Source organism: Drosophila willistoni, unplaced genomic scaffold, assembly GCF_018902025.1.
Source record: "Drosophila willistoni isolate 14030-0811.24 unplaced genomic scaffold, UCI_dwil_1.1 Seg143.1, whole genome shotgun sequence".
NCBI classification, from domain to species: domain Eukaryota; kingdom Metazoa; phylum Arthropoda; class Insecta; order Diptera; family Drosophilidae; genus Drosophila; species Drosophila willistoni.
This window is the reverse complement of record NW_025814102.1, coordinates 222,270-246,231: the sequence shown is the minus strand read 5'-3', so window position 1 is coordinate 246,231 and position 23,962 is coordinate 222,270. Positions and strand designations below refer to the sequence as shown.

Below are 23,962 nucleotides of genomic sequence, written 5' to 3'. Positions count from 1 at the left end.
GCCATTTTCTAAATGCAAATCGGTATAAGTTTTTACAACACGTTTGTACAATTTTTTGTTTTTGCTACAATTTTAAGAATCTTTTTGATTTTTTAAAAAGGATAGAATACAACGGCAAAATAATTGCTAAGCAAGCTAAAGATAGCTGTTTTCGGCTAAAAAAGTGCTGTCCAATATTGAGATGGTGTTGGAGATCGCGTAAAATGCGCTGCCAGATGCTATATTTCTCTTATATTTCTCTTCACACTATACTCTGCAAAAGAAAATACTGTTCAGTTTACAGTATTTCTTGATTTCATAGAACAATATATTCATTCATTCAATTATTCATATATTCACTAATATTGATATATACATTTAATATGTGAGAGTAATATTCTAAGGGTTTATGCTGCATTGGCATTTTCTAATTAAATATATATACAATTTGCTGGACATTGATGCTTAACGATAATACATATATGTATTATGAGATAAGTGGGGAGAAATTTGATATATGATATGATTTCATAAGACAAGCGATAATGAAGTGGTAGCCGAATATTCCTAGAATTGAAAAAACCAAGTTGTCTACAACAAAAAAAAAAAACATATGGCAATTCAGGTTGAACTTAACAGGGTTCTAATTTTAATGTGGACATAAACACAGTTCAAACTACGCGCCGAAAAAAAGACAAAACACTGGCAACGCCACTATCCATAAATAAATTGATTTTACAAACACCAAAGCTGGCTTAATTCGATTTTTCATATGTTTACATATTTTAATTATAAAATCTCGAGTAGCTTAAGTATATACAGTGAAACCTCGATATAACGAATCTGAGGGGGATCGCAAAATTATTCGTTATATCTATTGATTCGCTATAGGTACTGAAATGTAAAACCTTAGTCCTTTCAAGGGACTTAACAAAAAATTCGTTATATTGGGTTTTTCGTTATAACGAAGTTCGTTATATCGAGGTTTCACTGTATTTACTTAAAAAATATATGTATATGTATGCCAACAACGAAAATTCAGCTTGGGAAAGCTATTTCCAACGCCTTGGAAAATGTTTGCTGGGCTATACTGGATTTCATCCGAGCTGGTCTCACTTAATTTGGCATATTCACGCTATTATGAGATGGTCACTTTGATGTAATTTTGTTTTTGTTTTCAAGTCGAACTGGGAGGTTGTGAGGATGTCGCTCGCATCGTATTGGAAGCGCTAAAAAATTTGAAAAATATTTTAAAACCGGGATTGAAATCGGACTGGTTGTAGTTAATATTTGTATATGAATTTTTGTTCTTGTGTTTAACTAAGTGCTTCGCGTATACTCGTAATTGCGTGAATTGAACTATTGCCATTCGCTATTATTGTTATTTTGGTAAATTACCTACAAATGCGGAAAAAGCTATAAAAAATAATTAATTGTTAAGTTCACGGCAAAAACGAAGGCGATAGTGTATGTGACTGTGTGTGCGTTTTTGTATGTTTATACATATATGTGCGAATTAGTGTGAGTACAAATAGTTGTAACATCAATAATATATATTTTTTCAAATTTTATAACAAACAAAAACAAACAACCACCTTTTGAATGCTTTTTTTGTTGTTGTGTTGTATCTGTGTATCTCTCTCTCCCACCCCATAATTGTGTGTATGTGTGTGCAAACGTTGAAGTTCACTTTTTTGTTTTGTTTTTGTTGTTGCTGCTGCTGCTGCTGTCACTACTCTCATAAGACCAACTGTTAAATGTTCTTCTTATTGGCATATGCCGGTGAATGAACCCGCCGTCCGCCCCACCCCCCGAAACCCGTAGCCCAAAAACCAGAACGAAAAAAAACGCACCGCACAAAATGGTGGTAAACCATTTTTCTTTTCCACAAATATTAACCCAACAACGGCATAAAAAAACCACAACAACTGCAATAACCAAAAAAAAAAAAATGGAAAAAGAAAAGACTAACCAAAGCAAAGCAAATGTAACAAAATCAAGTCAAGCTCTAAGCTCTTTTTGTGGCTTGCAGTTGTTGCCTTTGTTGTTATACCCTTACAATAATAAAGATCCATGCACTTTGATTTTACTTCCTCCCTCCAATTGGATTAATTTTACCGCAAAATGCACAATCAATCAATAGACCAATTGGGAGAAAAAAACAACACAATTTGATGTTTGATTATAGCAAATGATTAAAAAAAACATCGGTCTCCAGTTGGGGATGTTATTAGCAAGGGTATAGAAACTTCGTCAATGCCGAAAATAGTTAATCTTACTGGTTACGTTTTTTTTTTTGTTATTTTGTTTTGTTCCTCTGTTGGATCTGTATCTGCATCTGCCCGCTGCTGCTGCGTCTTTTCTATAAGTGTGTGTGTGTGTGTGTGTGCTTGTGTTGATAGGTTTCTCCATCTTAGTTCCACAATTCTCATCCGTTTGTAATATTTCCCTGTAACCCCATTGAGGTAAATTGGGTATATTCCTATAGTTAGATTTTTCAGTTTTCCAATTGAAAACGAAATTAAATTCTAACAAAAAGGTTTGCTTTGCCATGAGCCTAATGTTAGTCCTAATATGTACTTAAATGTTGTTGTTGTTGTTCAAACAAGGTATACAAAAGTTGTAAAGAGATTTGTCTATGCATAGTTAGATCAGACGTCACACAGATACTCTACACAAACATACAAACATAACTGTTATCTTATCAAGCCAAAGCTTTAATCTTTTGCAATCTGTTGCCCGTTTGGTTGCCTTATTTATTTTAGTTACTTTTTTCTAGCGAAAAACAAACCTCAATACGCAGCTGCTAAATTAGTACATTTGCCCAAACCAAAAAAAGAAAAAGCAAAAAAACAATCTGAATTGATATTTATGCAAATATAACTGGAGAGGTTTTTAGCTCGCCTCATTTATCAATTCACTAGACGAGAGAATTCCCAAGTGAAATTGAGTATCAAATTGCTTTCAATTTTCCCTTACTTAAGGTCCATTTATTTTGACAGAGAGAGTGCGTGATGTTTTGTTTGTTTTACATTCCTTCAACTCTTATAGGAATACTCTTGTTTCTTTTCATATGAAAATTGGGTCATTTTGGTTTAACCTTCGTTATTATCTAACCTTCGTAGAACTTGTATGGGTATCATTCATCAATCAGTTTGGAATTTATGCTGTCGCCCTGATAAGACTATTTTGATAATATACTGATAGTGAGTGAGAGTTTTGTTAGTGATTTTTCAATATTTACAATATTAATAGCAAGAAAATATTGCAAAAATACTATCTACTTTAAGGACTAGGGTCCCCCATTTACATATACATATGTATAAAGAACATTCTTCTTACAATTTTCAAGAATTTATCAGTTTTTAATCATTTTGAGGGTTTCTTTTAAAAAGGGGCTAGTTCTTCAAACTCAAACGAAAATCAAACAAGAACAATCTATGTTTATCATGTACAGCAAATAAATAAATCAAAAAAGATAATTTTACTTTGTCCCTTGTGCAAAAATTGCATTTATCAGTTGAGAGAAGTTTGCATAAAGGTATATGACCGGATATATACATACATAACTTTATATGTGCATATATATGTATGTGCATATTACTTGGATCAGCATGAGCTAATTTCTTTATTTTGAAACGTCTCGAATGCGTCAAAGAAATACGAGTAAATTGCCTAACCCATTAAATTTTTTGTTCAAGTTGGCCAAAAATTAGTAAGAAGAAAAAAAAAACGAAAAATCGGATGTACCTACGAGTCAATATACTTTTGTTTAAGTCTGTGTATGTGTGTGTGTGTGTGTGTGTGTGTGTGGATGGCATTACTCAGAGCTTTTTGGCCTTTTACTTAAGTTATTAGCTCTTTTGTTGTCTATCTCTCTTGCTCTTTCTCTTTCTCATGCTTTGGAGTGTCGTTACCCGATACCGGTTTAAGTTTAAGGATTTCACGTTGTGTCAGAGCCCCAAAGGGAGTGCCAAAAAAAAGTAATGAGAAAAAAACTTTGACTGTCGTGTGTGTGTGTGTGGTTCTTACCCGAAAGTCTCTCACAATGTTTTTAAGTTTGGAGTCAAACATTTGTACACAGCTGTACACACTTAGAGACTGTCTCTGTGTGCGTGTGTGTGTGATCGTTATCACCATTGTCAAGGTGAGTCTACCGTTGTATGTAGGTGTCTGTGTGTCTGTACGTGTGTGTGTGTAAGAGAATCATAATTCATGAACTGAAACCAAAAACAAACACACAAACTAACACTTACACATAATCATTAAATGACTTATGCATGCATTTTACAATAGGAATAAGAACAAAAGGTGAATGTAAATGTGACTGAAAAGCTAACTGCCGGAAAAGTCACACACACAGCATTTTATGTACATATGTATGTACATTAGAGTGTCCCTAAATTCTATTTTTAGCTAAAACGCTAAAACGAGTTGAGAACTATAACTAAATGAAGTAAAATTAACTGATTTGTGCTGGAGCCAGAGTTTAAACGGTTTAAAACATTTCAACAAGATCTAAATCGTCAGGGATTATCTCAAAATATTGAGAATACACAACTTGGGGTATCTGAAGATACAAAAACCCAGATACAAAAGTTACCTGTGTCTGCAAAAGTTACATTTGCAAAGAAGATTAAATGGTTCAAGTGAATTTTACTACAGGTGGACCACACCGGTTAGCCGGAGTTCCCCCCTCATCCGGGATGAAGTTGGGTTAAACAATAAAAAACAACAAAGCGTATGTAAAAGTAAGAAATACGTTTCAATTTGGTCCCGGTTTACCGGGATTTTCGATTTTCCGTGAAGACCAGACTGTCTGTCTGTATATAGAATAAAGAATATACATATATACAATTGAAAGTATATATAATTCAATGTTTGATTCAATTAAAAAGTAATTAAGTATGCATATAGAAAAAGTCCTTGATATCAGATAGAGCTTCTCGAAAGTGTATTTTTAGATTATAGAAGTTGTTTGACGATCTGATTCTAATCCCCTAAAACAGTACGGGAAGTGGGCTAGTGCGATAGTCCAAAAGGTCTTTTATCTAAACTTAATGCAAGATTTTGGGGGATTTAACGTTAAACAACAAGGTCTAAAAGCTGACAAAAGAACCTAAAAACGGGACACCCTAATACACACATGAAATATGTACATACATACATTTATGTATTTTTGTTGTGTGTGCCTTCTTTGTATCGTTGGTAATTTTGTCAGTTGGTTACTTGTGAACTGAAATGTTGCGCAATGCGTCTATATAGATAGATGGACACATAAATATATACATACATGTGTATGTATGTATGTAATTGTGTTCGAAAATGTGACACAAATTGGACTTGAGCAAGCAAAATCTGTCAAATAAAATTGCAACTGTATACGCAAACCGCATTTTGACACGAGAGAAACAGAGAGAAGAACCGAACCCCCCATCCCAACCCATAGCCTAACCAAACTGGAGCCCAAACGAACGAACGCTAGGTAGTAGGTTAGTAGTTCACCTGTTGATTATGCATTTCATTGAAGGTGACCACAAAACTCATGTAATTCGATACTTAATGTGTGCTACTACCTACAAATATCGTGCAATGCATATGAACGATTAAATTGCACTAATTGCATACCCTTGCCAATTGTCGTTAGGGCATATCCCCTACCACCCACTTGGAACTCCTTATCAGAAGAGCATCCGTTATTTGATAGGAAAGATTAATGGAATTACCTTCAAAATGACAGAAAATGTTCCATTAAAATGGGTAAAATATACATATATTTGACTTAGATTGCATCCATGCATGTCTCATATGATTGTAAATTTATCAAAAGGAGGAAAACATTTGCTCACTTGATTGATGTTGAAGGATTCAAAGATAAGTTAAACGAAAAGATGAATTTGATTTGTTGGAAGGTCTATTTTTAACTTTATAAGGAAATATTTCAAAAATCGGTAGGCAACAAAGCTGACAACTTTGAGAATTATTCACTTTTTTCTGTAAAATAAGTGCAATTTTTGGCATCTCAGATAACACGGTGATTCCAAAATAGTTTGTGGAGAAGTGGGTAAAAAGTTGTCCCCGGGGACAGTTTTTTGGACAGTTTTCATCGTTTCTCCAATCTCCAAAGTCCAAGTGACGGATTTAGATTCTAGACGGAGGCGGCGAAGATAATTTTACGGGGCGGCAAAAGGTTGAGTTATTTAGTCCCGGTTGGTATTTACATATCTCAAGTTTTCCAGTCTTGTCAATGTTTTTGTTCTCTGTTTTGATTTAAACTTAAATGTTGTGTTAATATTAGTCTCTCTTTTTCTATCACTTTAATTAGTTTCATGTCATCACTTTGTAGTTCGTCCCTCGGAACTAGGGTATACTAGTTAGTGAGCAATATAGAGAAAAAATGAGTTATCGGTCCTCTCTGGGTTTTTTTTTTGTTTCTTTATCTTTGGTTTTTTTTTTGTCTGCTAGCCGCAAATGGTATTTTAACGGTACTTTTGTATAATGGTTTGTACACTTCTGGTGCTTCTTGCCCCAGTCTTAGTCCCAGACCCCCTAACCCCAGCCTATACAGAGTCATTTTATTGCACAATCTATATACTTACGTGTATATGTGTATAAGTATGTGTATGTGTATCTCCATCTTCAGTTGAGTAAGTAACAAGAAAGAAGAGAGTAAGAGAGAAAAAGATAGAGAGACAAAATATTTTCCCAACCATTAAACTTTGCTTTTGAGCCAAGTTAGTTATGGTTTATGGCGGACAGTGACGTCATGTAGTCATGAGAGATACATACAGTGTTGGAAGAAATAATAGAAACGGCATACAATTTCCTTTTTTTTGAGTCTATCTTTGGCAAAACACAACTTTTTTTTAAGCTGAATGTTTTTTTTTAAAGACACTGTTGCAAGCAACAAAAAAAATAATGTTTTATGTTTTTTGAAATAAATTTAATACAAAAACAAAGGCATTTATTTTCCCCCCCTTGGAAGATAAAATAGAAACGATAATTTTATTAATACAAAATATAATGTTGTTGTTCCAGACACATATTTATTTTAGTTTTAAACAAATAGTTAAATTAATATTTAGTCGTACTACCCTTATTTTTCAACACTTCGCGGCTAGGACGTCCCATGGAATCAACTAACTTAGCACAGATTGCTGGGTCTATAGAATACCATTCATCCTGGACCTTTTCCCATAAATCTTGCTTATTTTTTGGCTTATAACCAGCAATCCTCTTCTTTAATATTCCCCAAAGCTGTTCTATTGGGTTTAAGTCCGGGGACTGAGACGGAGGCTCTAAAACATTAACTTTATTTTCCTTGACCGATGTGATTGCCAGCTCGGACGAGTGTTTGGGATCGTTTTCCGGCTGAAATTATCACTTTAAAGGCAATTCTTCTTCGGAACAAGAAAGCATAGTATTGCTAAGGATATTTACTTTGTTGATTTCGCACATTTTATCCTTTATCCATAATTACGGACCGACACTTGAAGAAGAAAAGCATCCCCAAAACATAATGTTTCCACCTTAGTGCCTAACAGTCTTTAAAGTGTGTTTTGGATCATAACCAGTGTGTTTTGGTTCATAACCAGTACTTTTTTGTCGTCTTACAGACTCCTTGCCATCAGATCCAAACAAATTGACCTTTGTTTCATCCGCCCATAGCACATTTTTCCAATTGGCCCAAAGCACATGTTGAGTAGCAAAATCTATTCTCCATTTTTTATTTTGCTTGCTCAAGCACGGTACTTTTCTAGCACTATATGCCTTTAACCCAAATGATACCAATCTTGTCCGGATAGTTATACTCGTTATTGATGCATCTAGCTTGTTTTTGAGCTTTTCCGATGAAAAGAATGGTTTTTTTTTCGCTTCTCGCAAAATGACCTGGTCAAATTTTGATGTTGTGGCACGTTTTCGACCTCGATTTTCTTGTTTATATTTATAATGAATAGCTGAAAACACTTTTTTTTTGAGCAATTCATTAATTCTGCGATTTCTGCCATTGAACGACCAGAGTTTTTTAGTTTTTTCATGATTTCCCTTTCTTTCTCTGAGGAGTGCGTGCCACGACCCATACTGCATATAATGTTAGTAAATTAAAACAGAAATCACAACCAATTTTAATGGATATTAAATAAATACCTTTATTTAGAATTAAAATAAACCCAAAAATTAACTTTTATGAGATCTAAAATGTTTTTGACGTGAAAAATACTGAGCGTTTCTATTATTTTTTCCAACCGAAACACGTGGTAGTTCTACTTAAAAGCGTATAGAAGAAAAAGTTTCGTGAAAATAGGCGTCGAAATGAATAAAAATAATAGAACTACTATCCCACATTCTTGAACACTGATTTTTAGGTCGGACAATTTGTCCAACGTAAAAAAAAAAGGTTTTAAAATCAAAGTAGGTTGCCGTTTCTATTATTTCTTCCAACACTGTACATACAGATGAGACAAACAGTGAAGTCATTTAACCATTACACAAACACATACATACATACATACATACATACATAGTATACATACTGTGACGTGTGCTTACAGCAATCTCCATCTAATCATACAAAAACAAGAGACGCTCCATTTATGGTGCCGTTTGTTAAATCAATCAATATCATTATCCACATCAACATCATCATCCACATCAATATCAAACATCAAACATCATCAATACAAACCGACAACCGATCGTCAACAAACATCTGCTTTTGGCATTACGATATTAAAACTATCTACTATATAGGTAAACACACATCAGACAATGCTAATTGAAAATCAGGCACAAATACGCAACCAATAATAATAATCACATAAAATGAAGTAAGTTGTATCGCCGACTTGGGTATACCATGCACCAAGTAAATAAATATTTCAAATAACAAAAATTTATAACATTCATTATCTGCGTGCGAATTGAAAAAGTCTAGATAATAAATTTTGTGGCAAGAGCTTTGTTAGTCTTCGAGAAAATCAATTTTATTCGAATAACATGGGGTGGAAGTGGGGGGGAGTGGCAAAAATTGAAATAAACTTGATCTCCTACACGGGGCTATGTATCAAATTGTGTGGCTCTAAAGTCTATAGCTCTTATAGTCTCCGAGATCTAGGTGTTCAAACAGACAGACGAACGTGGCTAAAACGATTCGGCTTCCTTCTGCCTGTTACATACATTTTGGCGGCTTTAATATGCCTATTCACTCTATGAGTGCACGGTTTATTGATTCCTCGAAAATGGCTTAAAGTCATAAAATGATAATCCTAGACATATTGAGAGATCTTTATAACCATTCCCCACACTGCCACATCCTGTTGGCATTTTCCCCACTTTTTATCATTTTTAGTAGCAGTTACGTTATCATAAATCAATCTTTTGACCATAATGGGTATATGTATGTCTGTATGTATATATTGGGATAGGTGGTGGTGGTAGTGGTTAATGGGGAATTGCCGCCAAATAGATAGACCTCTCTCCATGGAATGGAATTTTATTTGTGGGTCAATTGGTTGGGGGCCAACCAAGAGTTTTGACGACGTCATCCTCATAGTCGTTTAATTGGTATTTCATAGGAAAAAATCGACCATCGATTTACAAAATTTTAGCGCAGTTTGTGACTCTGTATCACATGGGGGCCCATTAGATTACTATTAGACTGTTAGGCAAAAAGGTCAGAATTGAATGCGACAATTGGCGGCAATTGGCATTTTTTGAATGAATAAATTAATGGATGCGAGATTTGCTAAATCAAATAATATGCTTATCATTATAGATATATACATAAATACGTACCCATGTATGTAAGCAGGCAAATGCGTATGAAATAGTAGAAATACATATGTATGTACATATATACATATGCATGTAAGTAGAAATATCTTTGGCATTTCATTACCCACATGCTCGTAAATAAAAACAAACACTTGAGCCGGCTGGTCGCTTCTATCATCATCATCATCATCATCATCATCATCATCATCATCATCATTATGATCATTAACCATTGAGATCAAACAAACGAAAAGGCAAACAGAAAGAAACAAAGTGAAAAAGAAACCCCTAAGGCGAGAGAGCTCCTCCCGCTACCAACTCCTCCTCCCCCCCCATTACCATTCCCCATCATCGTCTCCATCCTCATCTTACTTTTTAAGTGTTGCGCAATTAATTATGCGTGCCGGTACTACGTAGTGGCCTATACTTCTTTTTTAATGCTCATGAGTACGAGTGTGTATGTGTGTGTGGTGTGTGTGTGTGGTCTTTATGAAACTCTAACTCCCTGGCCACAATTCTGCAAAAGTTAAAACAAAGTCACGATAAGTTGAACATAAGAGTTTATGTTAACCGCATAAAAGCAAAAAAAGAAGACCAAGAAAACTTTATACTTCGAATGCCTACCTATGTATGTATGTATATATGTATATATCTTTCTATCATATACCTTGTTGTCGAGTGTAGTGTAGTGTACTTCAATCAATTCCTCTCTTTGAATATGTATATGTAGTTAAATCCTGTACAATTACTTCCGTGTTGACAACAAATCAAACAAGAGAAGTATTCTCTGTCCAATTGAAGAATCGTGTCGTTTAAAAATCTATATATATCTGTATATATATATGTTCATTATGCCATTTGGAGCGGAAATTATTTGCCAATTGTTAAATGTTTATTAGTTGTTACGTAATACATATATGTACATGTACATATATATACATAAGTCAGTGCCGGATTAGGCATGTGGCAGGAGTAGCCAATGCTTTACACAGGTTTCTTTAGATTACTTTAGAAAATGCATTATATATCAGCAGAAGAATTACGCCCCCGAATATTTGATAAAATAAGAGAATAATCTCTTGAAATGTTTAATTTTCCATTATCTTCATTTACTCCGACTAATGTAACGCGAATGTTGGTATTAAGTCTATTAAAATTTGTTTGATTATTTCAGTAAACTAGAAGAGCCAAGAAAAAAGTCTGTAGACTTGAAGAGAATCTAAAAATGCTTAGAAAACAAACAAAAACCTTTTATTATTCTTGTGATTCAGACTTTTTGTTGGTTGGGTTTTCCCCCTTACAATTGTAAGTCGTTTACTACGCCCCTTTATTAAGAATGCATTGTGCTTATTGCGTATTAAAGTTGCTTGAAATTGGAAATATTAATAATGAACGTTTTTCCAGGGCTTTTGTTTTACTATTGTTGTTGTTGTTGATGATTCCTTGATCAATTGCGTTTTCAAATTGATCGCATTGTAAAATGTTTTGATTTTTCAATTAATTTTGCTCCTTTCAGAGCTGCGTCAGCTTTTTGAAAAGAAAATCCTATGATGGGTATTTACATGGGATATTTATCCCAAATGTCAGTATTAGGAATAATTTGTGACATTTTTCACTTCTTTATACCTCCAACTAGTAAGTCTTCGAAGAGGAAGACTGCGTGGTTTATATTCTGCATGAAATTTTGAACATGAGAAAGCTGTCAGCCGGACAACAAATGCAACCGTCAGACCATGGCCGAATTGGGCTACAAACTGCAGTCCCATCCACCGTATTCTCCAGATTTGGCCCCGTGAATGACGAAGTCATCACCGCCACGGAGGCCTTTTTTTCAGACCTCGAGAAAACTTATTTTTCAGACGGGTTAAGAAAGTTTGAGTATCTCTGGGTCAAGTGTATTAACCTTAAAGGAGAATATGATGAGAAATAAATCGTCGTTTCTCCAAAATTTTCGCTAAGTACTTATCGGACCACCCTCGTACATACAAAAGGCAAACGATTTGGATTTGAAAATGAGAATAGCAAATTTCTGTAAAATTCAAGAATATTTCGGGATTTTGAGACTGTGACTTTTGTTACAACTTTTGGACAGAAATGAATATGCCCTTTTTGTGTTTTTGCAATCAGTTTTATTATGTGATCAACTTGAGTAAAATTTCTCCAAGTCGTAGATACACGTACACCTCTATCTTTTATAATAGATATAGGTACATATATATATATGTAGCTACTGTCCGTCCGTGTACGCGTCAGGCAATATGGTTGTTGTTGTCAGCGTGTTGTTGTTTTTGCCTTTATTGAGGTCGAGACTCTGACTCTGAGTCGAGTCTGCCTTTACCTCTGCCTCGATTCGGCTCTCTCGTGTTCATTTATCGTCAATGTCAGTCATCAGTTGGCCTGGCAGCGTGCGTGCGCGTATGTTTTGTTGTTTTTACACATTCCCTAACCAATTGCCTTTTTGCCTCAAATGTTTACGTTCACGATTACGTTTACAATTTACAATTTTACAAGAGGCAACCATCAACCTAATTCAAGCCAAAAAAGAAAAGAAAAGAAAAACCAAAAAAAAAAAAAAAAAAACTCTCCCACCAGCCGAGTTAAATCAAGTTTCCCAATGCGCCACCAGCTGGGGGGAAGGGTGATTTGATATTTTGCCCAATTTCTTTCCGCATCCAGCAATAGGAGTTTTGGTAGTAGTAGTAGTCGTAGTTGTATCCAATCCAATCGATGAATCATTTTGTATTTTACTGCATCTTCTTATCTGCAAGATGGTATATAAATTTTCACTGTCTCAATTGGGGCCGGGCCCATCCATGGATATGGGATCGGATGGGATGACAGAGCAGCACATGCCATTGACTTCTGTGTGTCTGGGTTCATGTGCCAAAAGAAAAAAAAAAACAAAATAAATACATTTTATGTATTCCCGCTACCATTAAATAAGAATTATGACTAACTGATTGCCAGTTGATGCTTTTCTTACCAAAAAGACCAGGAAGAGGTCAATGCAAGTTATCTCAAATTCTAACTTGATGCCTTTTCGTGTTGAGTAATTTATATGCATTTCAAAATAAATGTAATGTATTTTGTGGTCAATTCAATTCAAATAGATAACACTTTGCATTTACTATAAGTTTAAAGATTAAGACTTAAACTCTATAGTTTGTACATATGTATGTTTATCTAAGGATTGTTTTGTATTTGCAAAAAGGCTTTCCGAAATCATCTTCTTTTTAGCTGCTCTTTGGACATTTGCAAATCCTTTTTGAAAACGTTAAGTTTTTTAAGATGAAATCAAAAACGGGAACACATTCCAGTTGGACTTCCGATACATAGATACATATCTCATTATTGTTTACCTATTTATAATTATTGTATTCGTTTAATTTATATATCCCACATTTGCCTTTTACCATCCTTTGTTCGTTTGTTCAATGTTTTCATTTACCGGCATTGTTTCTCTCATATTGTTATCTAGGGAATTTGTTGCTCGAGGAAGTTGAATATTAAAAGAAGCAAAAAGCAAACATCCAATTTAATTGCAACATTTTTTCAAGTGGAAGTTTGTATACACTATATATGTACATACATACACTTATATATGTATAATCACTTAACTACTATGTATTTTACTTAATTAAAAAACAATTGCCTAATCGATATTTGTGTCTTTCTGTTTTTGGCGTTTGATCTCTGCCACTTTGATCATTTTGAGCCATTTCAAACTGAATTAAAGAGATATGAAAAATTTACGAGACAGTCAGTTATGTTTTCTTTGAATATCTCAATAGCTGATATTATGAGAGAAGGGTATAACGAGAATCTTTAATTCATTTCATAAATACTTTGACCAGACAAACCAACACCAACAGTCAAAGAAACGTATTTTCCACCCCATATTTAGTTGAAGTTTAGTTTAGTTGCCCTTGACTTGGGACCTAGGGTGGATGGTGTGGTGGATGGTTATAAGGGTGATGCGCGGTGGTGATGGTGGTGGTGACGGTGCACAGTCGACCTCCTAGCCTAACCCCCCGCTGGTTTAGTCATGCATCGTGACTAGAAGGGTAGAATGGATGAATGTATATGTTTATTTTTATGTGATTTCACCCAAAAGTTCTCTGAAATGAATTTGGTTAAGCCGACACGGGGCACCTGTTTCTAATATCGATTTATTTATATATATATGTATATAATTGTATATATGGACAATATCTATACCATAAATGGAAAGATTAACACTAAATGTACGTATGCACATATATCTAGCACAGAGGCGGCGGGGGCTTTTGGTTAATTTGCAATTGCCTAACGATTTCACTAGGCATACACTAAATGACCAACTGATCGTATCCAAGGTGCACTAGAAAATCGCACATACATATGTTCATGGGTATTCGTCGAAACTCATTGAGATATGCAAATTGGATGCATGCAATGTAGAAATGCAATAGCAAAAAATAAAAAGTAAGAAACCGGTTGAACCGAAAACAACTTTAGACTTAATTGCCTCCCCAGCCCGCCTCGTCCTCATTGATTGTTGGTGGCTGAGTTTTGATCTTTGACCGACTTAACAACATATGAATGTCAAGCAGCGATCTTCTAAAATATTCATCTCATCGTCTAATATACATATGTTTGTATGTATCTTTTTACTTAAATCTCCATGTGTTCCAGCCAATAAACTGGCTCACAAACACATGTATGTCAAGCCCTAGAATAACCAAATCACATTTAAATGCCAACTAAGATTCCCAGCAAAAATCCAGAACAAACACACATACATTGTTCTCTATTATGACAGAATTTTCCTTTTACTTACGCCAAATAATAGACAGCAAAACTGAAAATATAATGCATATGAGTCTTGCCTTGGAAAATCCAATAGGGATTTCCCTAATATGATGACCTTTTTTGTGTCTTTCTAAAAAAAAAAAAACTGAAATCTTTGCACAAGGTTTAATTACAAATCGACAAAATAGAAAAACGAAAAATATTTTCGATAACTATTTCAGCTGCTTCTTAGCTGCCTCCGCTTGCTTGATTCTTTGCCGATCTTACTCGCCGGCTGAACAGGCGGCAAGGGTATTTGTTCCTTTTTGGGTTTCTTAACTTTGGGTTGCTTCCGCTTGCTGAGATTTTTTATTTTTGAGTTTCAGCAAGAAACGTAACCAATCCTGGTTAACCAATTTGGGGTCCTTCATCAATTGACGCTTTATTTCATTTAAGCCTTTAAGTTGTAAATGGGACAGACATTGCTCATCGTCTCCAGGACTATATCGCACACCTGCTGCAGACCCTTGTGAGAAAACCTTCAATTGAAACTAGTTTAGATGCTGTCAAATAAGTATCTTTCCCTCTATTTCAACAATCAATCCAATTAAAATTGCAGAAATTTCTATAAAAATCATTTTTCAAAATTGAAATGGAATAATTCAATTTGTGGGATATATTGATACGAATTCGTATTGTTTACGGTATATTTACATACATATTGAGATTGTAGCCTTGGCTAATCTTATCCAAAAATAAAGAATATAAATTTATACAAAATACTATATTTATTATACAAAGATTGTTTTATTAATGACTGTTTTCTTTTATTGTAGTTAACTACGGTCCAATGGCGAATTTTCGGCGGAATCACTAACGCAAAGAGCGTGATATATTAAAACAACCCCACAATCAAGTAAGAGTATTTAAGAATTTTTGATGAAATATACATTTTATTAATTATTAATATCTTTTTGTTTTATTTGTTTTTAGATTTATTTGTTGCGGTTGAACACCTTCCAAAATAAACTCCATATCAATGTTGGGCGGATATAGTCGGACAACGTACCCAATTTCCAACTCTTCCACTTTTCCACTCCATTTCCAAACCCCCACAGCCGCAGTCGGCTCCTCCTTCTCCTACTCCTACTCCTGTCACCCGTTGTTGCCGTTGCATAGTGGAAAAAAATGTCTGATGACACGATTGTCGATGCAAACGATTGCAAAACAAGTGCAACAACACCAACAAGTGAAACTGTTGAACTAATAATCAATGATTTTATTGATAAGATTAAAAGAAACGAGGACGTTAATAACGCCAAGGACAAAGACAAAGACAATCACAACCACAACGAGAACGACGACGAACCATTGAAAATTGTCGAATCCTTTGAGAAGACAGTAGAAAGTGAAGAGAGCAACATCAGCACCAGCAGTAACGTCGGGCCCAAGGCAAAAAAGTCGGTGACTTTCAATCCAAATGATGAGAAAATCAAGAAATTTATTACCGGTGAACCAATCGTTGATCAACGAAATCCATTTAAGAATGCCGTCATCCAACGAGAGCCCAAGAAGACGCCACCTCCTGTGCCAACGAAACGTTCCACTCTAAGTGTGCGTAAGACAGTGACGCAACAATTACGGGAACGGGAGCGGGAAAAGGAGAAGGAAAAGGAGCGCGAAAGGGAACGTGAACAGCAAAAGAACGAAACTAATGCAAGAAAGGTGAAGAAAATTAATGGAAATGGAAGTGTAAATGGTGGCACACCGGATGATTTTATAACCACTGAAGAAGTACTTAAGCAATCGAAATATGTTAAAACATATATTAAGAATCCGGATCCATACTTTGTATACGATCCCACGGTATTGGCGCGATTGAAATACGAAGAGTTTCAAGAGAAGATACCGAAACCAAAGCGTAAACAAACTCAAAACTCGCAACCCAGCAAGGCCCAAAGGTTAACTAAGAGTCAACAGCAGCAGCAGCAGCAAGAGGCTACAAAACTTCCATTTAAAAAGTGCTCGAAGCCAAATTATCCAGAATTGGCCAACATTAAGATAAGAACTGGTACCCCAATCAATGGTGACTACTTTAATCCGGCCGAGGTGACAAAGAATGCCAAAAAGTTTGATGAACGTGTGAAAAAGTTGCAAATAAGCTCGGACGATGATCTGGACGAGATCGATGGACCGTTAACCAAAAGTGAATCGAGCGACGAACTAACGCAGCATATGAATAATAATAACAATAACAATTTAAACAATCACAGTAACTACAGCAGCAGCAGCAACAACGACGACTCAATGAACGAACGAAATGTGCAAAGCCAAAAGATGAGCAATCAATCTAACGGCGAACCTAATGAGAAATTGGGTACTTTTACCAATACCATCAGCTCGGATGAGTTTCAGGCGTATCTCGAGCGTAAGGGATTGGCTTTGATGCCCAAGCGTGAGCTCCTAATGTCCAGTCCATCGTCACCCTCGTCAACAACAACGCCGACACTGACACCCTCACCATTGCCCTATTCGAACGAATCGCCGCTTGTGGCTTTGCGTAAAAGTAATAGTAAAAAGTTATCAGTGCTGCAACGGCTATCAAATAGTTTGTTTCCCACAACGCGACGGAAGGCAATTATAATGCCAAAAGAAATGACAACTCAACCCCAGCCAAGAGCGATCTATAATGGCAATAAAATTGAGCAGGGAACACCATTGGAAATACGGCGACGTCTACTGTTGGAAGGACAAACAAAAACGACAGCTGCACCGCAGCAGCAGCAGCAGCTACAGCAACAGCAACAACAACAACAATTGGAGCATAATCAGATGACACCAATTGAACTGAGACGTCGTCAACCAGTAGAGCATTCCACAAAAAGATCCATACCAAAGGCGACAGTTCCACAAAAGCGAATGCTTTATAATGCCGAAAATGATGAGATCCGACGACTTCTCTTAGAACGTTCGAACAAGTTATCCAGTGTACCCCAGCAGCAGCAACAACAACAACAACGGACAAATTATAGCACTAGCGATAATGAAGGACGAATACTCCTTGAGCGTTCTTTGAATCAACAACAACAACCGAATCAAATGGGTCGACGATCAATAGCCGAAGGATTCCAACGGAATACTTTGGAACGTCAAAGTTTGATACCATTACCAAGGCGTGGCATCTCGCCTGATGTTTCGATGAACCGATTCAATCGTTCAGCCTCAATGGATAGAAATCAAATAAAGGTATTGAGTCGCCAGCAACAACAGCAACAAGCACAGCCCCAACCTATGGCCACATCGACGCCCGTCAAGGAGCAACAAAGTCAAAATGACTGGGAGAAATTGCGGGCCATTAAAGAGGTGACCGATCGTCAATTGTATCATAAGGTACTCCAGCAGCAACAACAACAACAGCAGCAGCAGCAGCAGCAGCACCAACAACAACAACAACAACAAATAAGTGAGGAAAATATATACGAGCATTTGCCTGCTCCAACAGGATATTTTATACGTGGTTCAGCTCAACGGAATACATTCTCCGGTATTGCAAATACGGCTGCTCCAGCTGCTGCTCCTAATGGTGCTGGTCATCGAAATAGACAAGTGATGATACTTGATGGCACACCAATTATCCATTCAGCCAAACAATTGCAACAGCAGCAGCAGCAACAATTGCAACACATACCAGCCCGTTCGCAGAGTGTCTTGGATGACATGATTCCAACACGTCGCGGCTATGAGAGTGAAACTGAAATGCCACCAGTTGTAATGAGACGAAAGGATGGCAATGGCAATGGAAATGGCACTAACGGTAATGCCACAACAAATCGTCGAATCGGTGGTCTACTGACACGTGAGGAAATTCTCGAAAAGGTGAAAGAATTCTGTCGTAAATCAATCAATCGAACGCCTAGTAAAATGCAACCAATTTATGAGAAGCAACAACAACATCATACGCATGCCGAAATTTCACCCGTCTCGTATGCATCGGTGGAACGTCCGTTGGTCCCGCTGCGTGTTCAGAGTCTACCACAGGGTCAGACACCGATCTATGCACACGTGAATAAGCGTAATAGCCTACTATCGAATGAATCGGAGCAATATCTATCCACTCAACAATTACCCCAGTATGTGCTTGTCGAAACTGAAGATGGCGGCATACAGGCAGCTAAATTATTGGATTATCCAAACAATAGCAGCATCTACAACTTGCAGCACCAGCAGCAGCAGCAGCAGCAACAACTTCAGCAATTTATGCGCACATCAGGGGGTTATATACGATCAGATGGTCGAACCACTCCATTGATATTGGATCGAGGTAACAGCAGCAGCAGCAACAATGCAGGCCAACAGCAGGCCAGTCAAATCTATTGGACGCCACAGCATCAGCGACTGCAGCAACACTATCAACAGCAATCAAATCTAATGACTATTCCTCGCTATTCGGCAGCAGCAGCAGCCACGGCAGCTAATTTTGATCGAGGCTATCCTATACCAGCTCCTAGATTGAACACTAATGGTCATATACCATATGGCCATGTTGTTGTTCCGGCGCCTAGAAAACTTCTAACGCAGCAACAGCAGAGACAACTACAACTGCAACAACAACAACAACAACATCAGCAGCCACTGGCGATGCGACAGTTTGCCACATCCTCGGATTGGGAATGCGGTTCAGAGGCTGCTGGTGAAATTCGTCGCATATTGGAGAAGCCATTATAATTGGGTAAAAGAAAATCCAAAGCTTTTAGCTAGAATATCTATTTATAAATCAGGATTTTTGGGGTCGTAGTAGTATCTATAGAGAGTCGAAAGGAAAAACAGTTAGTAAAGATATTTACTCTATTTCAAGTGCAATCAATTTTCAAACTGGCTTCTCACCACACTACAACTCACCAAAAGTATTTACACCACAGTTGAAAATGAATATGGTCACACTGCAGGGTCTGGTATTTTCTGCGTGCTCTTTCTATTTCTTGTCGTTCTCTTTTGGTCGACGGACGTACTCTTTTGTAGGATGTTCGACTACAAGGTTGTATGTTCGACTCTTTTGTTGGACTCCTTTGCTCGAGTTCGACTCCTTTACCTGATGTTGGTACTATTTTTCACGATTTTTACTCTTTTGTTCGAAGTTGGGGACTCTTTTGCATGAGCTGTGCTCTTTTGTTGCATGTTGTGCGATTCGGGGTCTCATTATTTTTATAATAAATTAAGCATTCTTTTTTTTTCGTTGTTGTTTGTTTTCTTTTATTCGACGCGCTTTGATGTTTCTTTGGCTCACCCATCACAAAAAAAATTTGTTTGTTAAATTAGCAAGGAAAAGAGAGTGAGAGCAAGTGAAATTGCTATTAGGTGAGAAAATGGAAAATGGCAATGAAAAACAACAAACAGAAAAGAGATGAAAAGTGAAAAGAAGAAAATGTACGAAAAATGAAAAATAATCACAATCATAATAATGACTTGACAATCAAACCCTAAGAAACCAACCAGAATCAGTATTTAATAAAAATCAAAACAAAAACGCGTGAGAATTGGAGAGAACCTTCTTTTGTTTTTCTTATTTTGTTCAAGTGTGGAGTGTATTTGGTCTGGTCCGCAGCAAAGTGCGACATTTGTTTTGTTTTATTTTGTGCCTTCTTGCTTTATCTAAGTACGTAACTAAATAAGAAGAAATAGTGAAATATTGCTAAGAACAAAGCGTGCATACAAACAAATATACACACACACACACTTAAAGACATACAAATGTATATGTAAATGTATCTTTGCGTATCTGTGACAAAAGTCGCGAGCCCCAGAAAACAGAAACAATGCAAAAGTGAAATGCTGCAACGAAAAGTGCACGGGGATAAAGAATCAGCAAAAATATTTATTCAGACTTGTGTCTATTTCTTTCTTTTACACCATTTTTTCGCAGACAACAACAAAGAACCCATACACAATACACACACACACGAACAACTTAAATAACAACAAAAGAAACGAGGAGAAGTCACCATGGACGAGAAGGACATTGGCGATGGATCATTGCCATTGGACCAAACGGAATCAATACCTTCCGGCAGCCCACAGACACCGCCACATAAGTTATTAACATCTTCGGCCCTCAATTCATGGACCATTTTACCAGATGAAAAAATCGAACTGCTACTTGATAACAGCAACGAGGACTCGGGATCAGTGGCCAGAAGGGAGGAGGAGCAGCGGCTGAATCAGGAACAACACGATGAGAAGCATGCAAACGATAGGTAAAGAAAAAAATACTCAGAAAACTACATGAATGAAATGTGTCCTTAAAATAATTCGACGATTTTTTTTTTTTTTTTTCAATTTCGTTCATCAAAATATGAAAGGCCGCCCCATCTAAATATAGAGCCAAGTGTTGTCAAGAAAAAAAAACAAGTCAAAATGGACTAAATTTACGTTGTCTATATTCAATAATTTCTCAAATGAACATAAGAATTTCATCATAATTAACTCGAAATGACTAAAATAGCAAATATCCTGTAGAATAGTGCAAATGCAACTTTATGATAGGAGCAAATACATAGTATATAATTAGATTCATACCTATATATGTATATATCTCGATCTATATAATATATGTATAGTAGGTATATCTGCAGTTAATGCAATTTTCAACTGTTTATCAAATTTCCCATCTTATAAACTGTTTGTTTATTTGTTTTTCTTTAGAATGAAAGTATCTCTTGGCATGCTCTTATATGTATGTATGTAGTTTCTCTTTGTAAGAAATTTCAATTGCATTGATGGAGTCTCGTGTATCTGTGAAAAAAAATCAAGGCATTCCTTTCAATATTCCGCTTTGCAAGAACTTCAAATTGTTGATGTGCCATCTCGTATTAAGGTTTGGAATTTCTAAATTTGTTTAAAGTACAAAGAAAACTTGATGCTATTTCTCCGGTATAAACAAATAGTTTGGAAATGTAATCATTAGGTATAAGTCTCAAGTAGCAATTCATAAGAAGTAAGGGAAAAAGGCATCTGTAAAGAATTAATAATTATTTGAAATATTTCCATAAGACTTCATCAGTCTTTGTGTTGTTGTTGTTTGGTCAAAATCACTGAACTGCATTTGTTTCCTGATCATTTTAGATGCATGAGGCCCCTGGATGAGGTGCAGTTAGTGGGAGCTGGAGCCGCTGATGATATATCTGATGGCATATCTATAATAAGCGATTGTGAAAGTACCGAACGTATATCGCCGCATCCCTTTCTGAGCGATCATTTGAACGAGTTGCTTCATTTCAATGATCTAAGTACACCCATTGTCCTGACGACTAGTAGCAGCAGTCAGGCGCCTGATCAACAGCCGGAGGAGAATCAGCTCAAGCAGAGACGCCACGAGAATGCCCCAAACGAAGATGATGATGGTGAATCGCTGTCAAATAATGACAAAAATCTAATGGTTAGACAGCAAACATCATCTGCCCTTAGTGGATATCAACGTTTGCCAAATCTGGTGCAGAGTGGCTTAACTGCTGTTTTTTATGTGGGCGTGACATTAGCCATTTTGGCTTTTATTGGCAAATTGCGGCATCCGGAGTGGGAGAATGGTAATGGCGAAAGTGGTAAATCGATGAGCAATCTGGAGCGTCGTTTAGAGGATTTGGAATTGCAAAACAATTTGATGAGAGCCGAAATTGATTTAATCTCAAAACAATTGCAATATTTGAGCTCAGATCAAGGTCCGACACAACAACAACAACAGCAGCAGCAGGGTCGTAAGGCAAAGACATTTAAGGCCTGGTCAGGCAATGGAGACGCTGGTCAACCAGTGGACATAACCAAAGAGGATCTAAAGCGTCCATTTAAATGCCAAGATGGTAATTATGTGGAATTCGCTGCAATGTGCTTGGAGAGTAAAAAAACAACGGCCGAGCATGCCGAATCTCTTGTCGATGAGATTGGCAATGTGGTTAACAATGTGCTACAGCAATCGCAAACTTTTCAGAGATTTGAAAAGGTCACAGATCGACTTGCTGCCAGCACAAATGTGGATGGTAATGCCAATAATGGTGATGAGATTGGGAGTGACTTCTCTAAAAAGCAGCAGCAGCAGCGTCAAAAAAATATAAACAAATATTCATCCGAATCACCCCAAACCGCCCAATCGGGCAGTCATCATCAGCATCAGCATTCGCGGGAGGAACAACAATCAAAGTTCTATAAAAAGCAGCGATACGCTGCCAACTCGAAAGAAAACGACTCCAAGGAACGTTATAAGAAAAAGTTTTACAAGGAACATGATGACTCCGATGAGCATCGGTCACAGCAACGTGGCAAAAAGCCACGACGCATGTCCAAAGAGGATGATGATGATGATGATGATGACGATGACAACAACAACAATAGTGGCAGCGGTGAGTGGCACCAACAAATGATGCAACACCGTGAACAGTCGCGCAAACGAAATCAACGTAATAATAACAACAATTGGTATATCGAACGTGGCGATAGCCGTGAACAGAAACGTTCTGGCGAAACAAAACGTTAAACAAATGACCAATTGACTGTCTATGTCTGTCTATGTCCATGGTGGTTATCCTTTACACTTTTAAACATTTAAATATACCAGTTTAAGTTTTTACCCAATTGAGCAATAATGGTACTACGATCATTTATGGACCATTATTTATAGTATATGTATATGTTTCTATATGTAATTGTGCGTGTATAGTTAATGTTATATCGAATTATAAATGATTTATGTATAAAAATCGGTTATCCCAACCAACTGCAATTGCAATTGGTTGGTTTACCAAGCCTAAGCTCCAGCTGAACCTAAGAAGACCGGCGACCAAATCCCAGTGTCAGGAAGCACTTGTGAGGCGGTGCCAGTCAATAAAATGAAACTACTTTTTCAATACAAGACGATTCGTTTTGCATTATATATATATATATACCTATATACATATAACTACTAAACTAAACACAAACACAATGAATACATACATTTATAATTACTTATTTTTGGTTTTATGTCCATATATACGATATACCATTTAGGCTTTTGCTCTTTAAAATAATCTAATATTTGTGATACATGTATGCTTACTTACAAATTTTAATTACATATTATACCAACTTTATATATGTATACAAATGTCTGTACATCTTATATATTAATTATAAATATATATACATATATATATATTTTTTTTTTGTTTGTAGACTAGACAAGTTATATAAATTATTGTATCATATTAGATATTCCTTGGCAGCCAATTCATATAAATATTTTTGTATTCATGTAATCGGAGGTAACCTATACACATATATACCTACCCCTACGCCGACTCCCCTATATTAATAAATATATGGTCTCCAAAAATAAAACTATCCCAATAAAAATCATTGAATCTTGTTTTCTTTGAAAAATTAAATGTTTAAATGGTTTATGGTGTGCCAGATT

At 36.3% G+C, this 23,962-nt stretch overlaps 1 protein-coding gene across 2 annotated transcripts; it reads left to right on the top strand.

The window, feature by feature from the left end:
• The first annotated feature begins 1,161 nt into the window (after window positions 1-1,161).
• On the top strand, window positions 1,162-23,419 carry LOC26529010 (TPR-containing protein DDB_G0280363). 2 transcript variants are annotated; one of them, XM_023179507.2, is made up of 4 exons: window positions 1,162-1,500; window positions 15,360-15,439; window positions 15,517-19,252; window positions 20,444-20,526. In XM_023179507.2, the coding sequence occupies exon 3, from the start codon at window positions 15,712-15,714 to the stop codon at window positions 19,246-19,248; it is 3,537 nt and encodes a 1,178-aa protein (XP_023035275.1). In that variant the 5' UTR covers window positions 1,162-1,500; window positions 15,360-15,439; window positions 15,517-15,711; the 3' UTR covers window positions 19,249-19,252; window positions 20,444-20,526. The 2 variants fall into 2 exon arrangements, with proteins under 2 accessions (XP_023035275.1, XP_023035276.1); XM_023179508.2 differs by lacking the exons at window positions 1,162-1,500; window positions 15,360-15,439; window positions 15,517-19,252 and adding exons at window positions 19,749-19,878; window positions 21,643-23,419 and having other exon boundaries at window positions 20,444-20,774.
• Window positions 23,420-23,962: the final 543 nt, after the last annotated feature.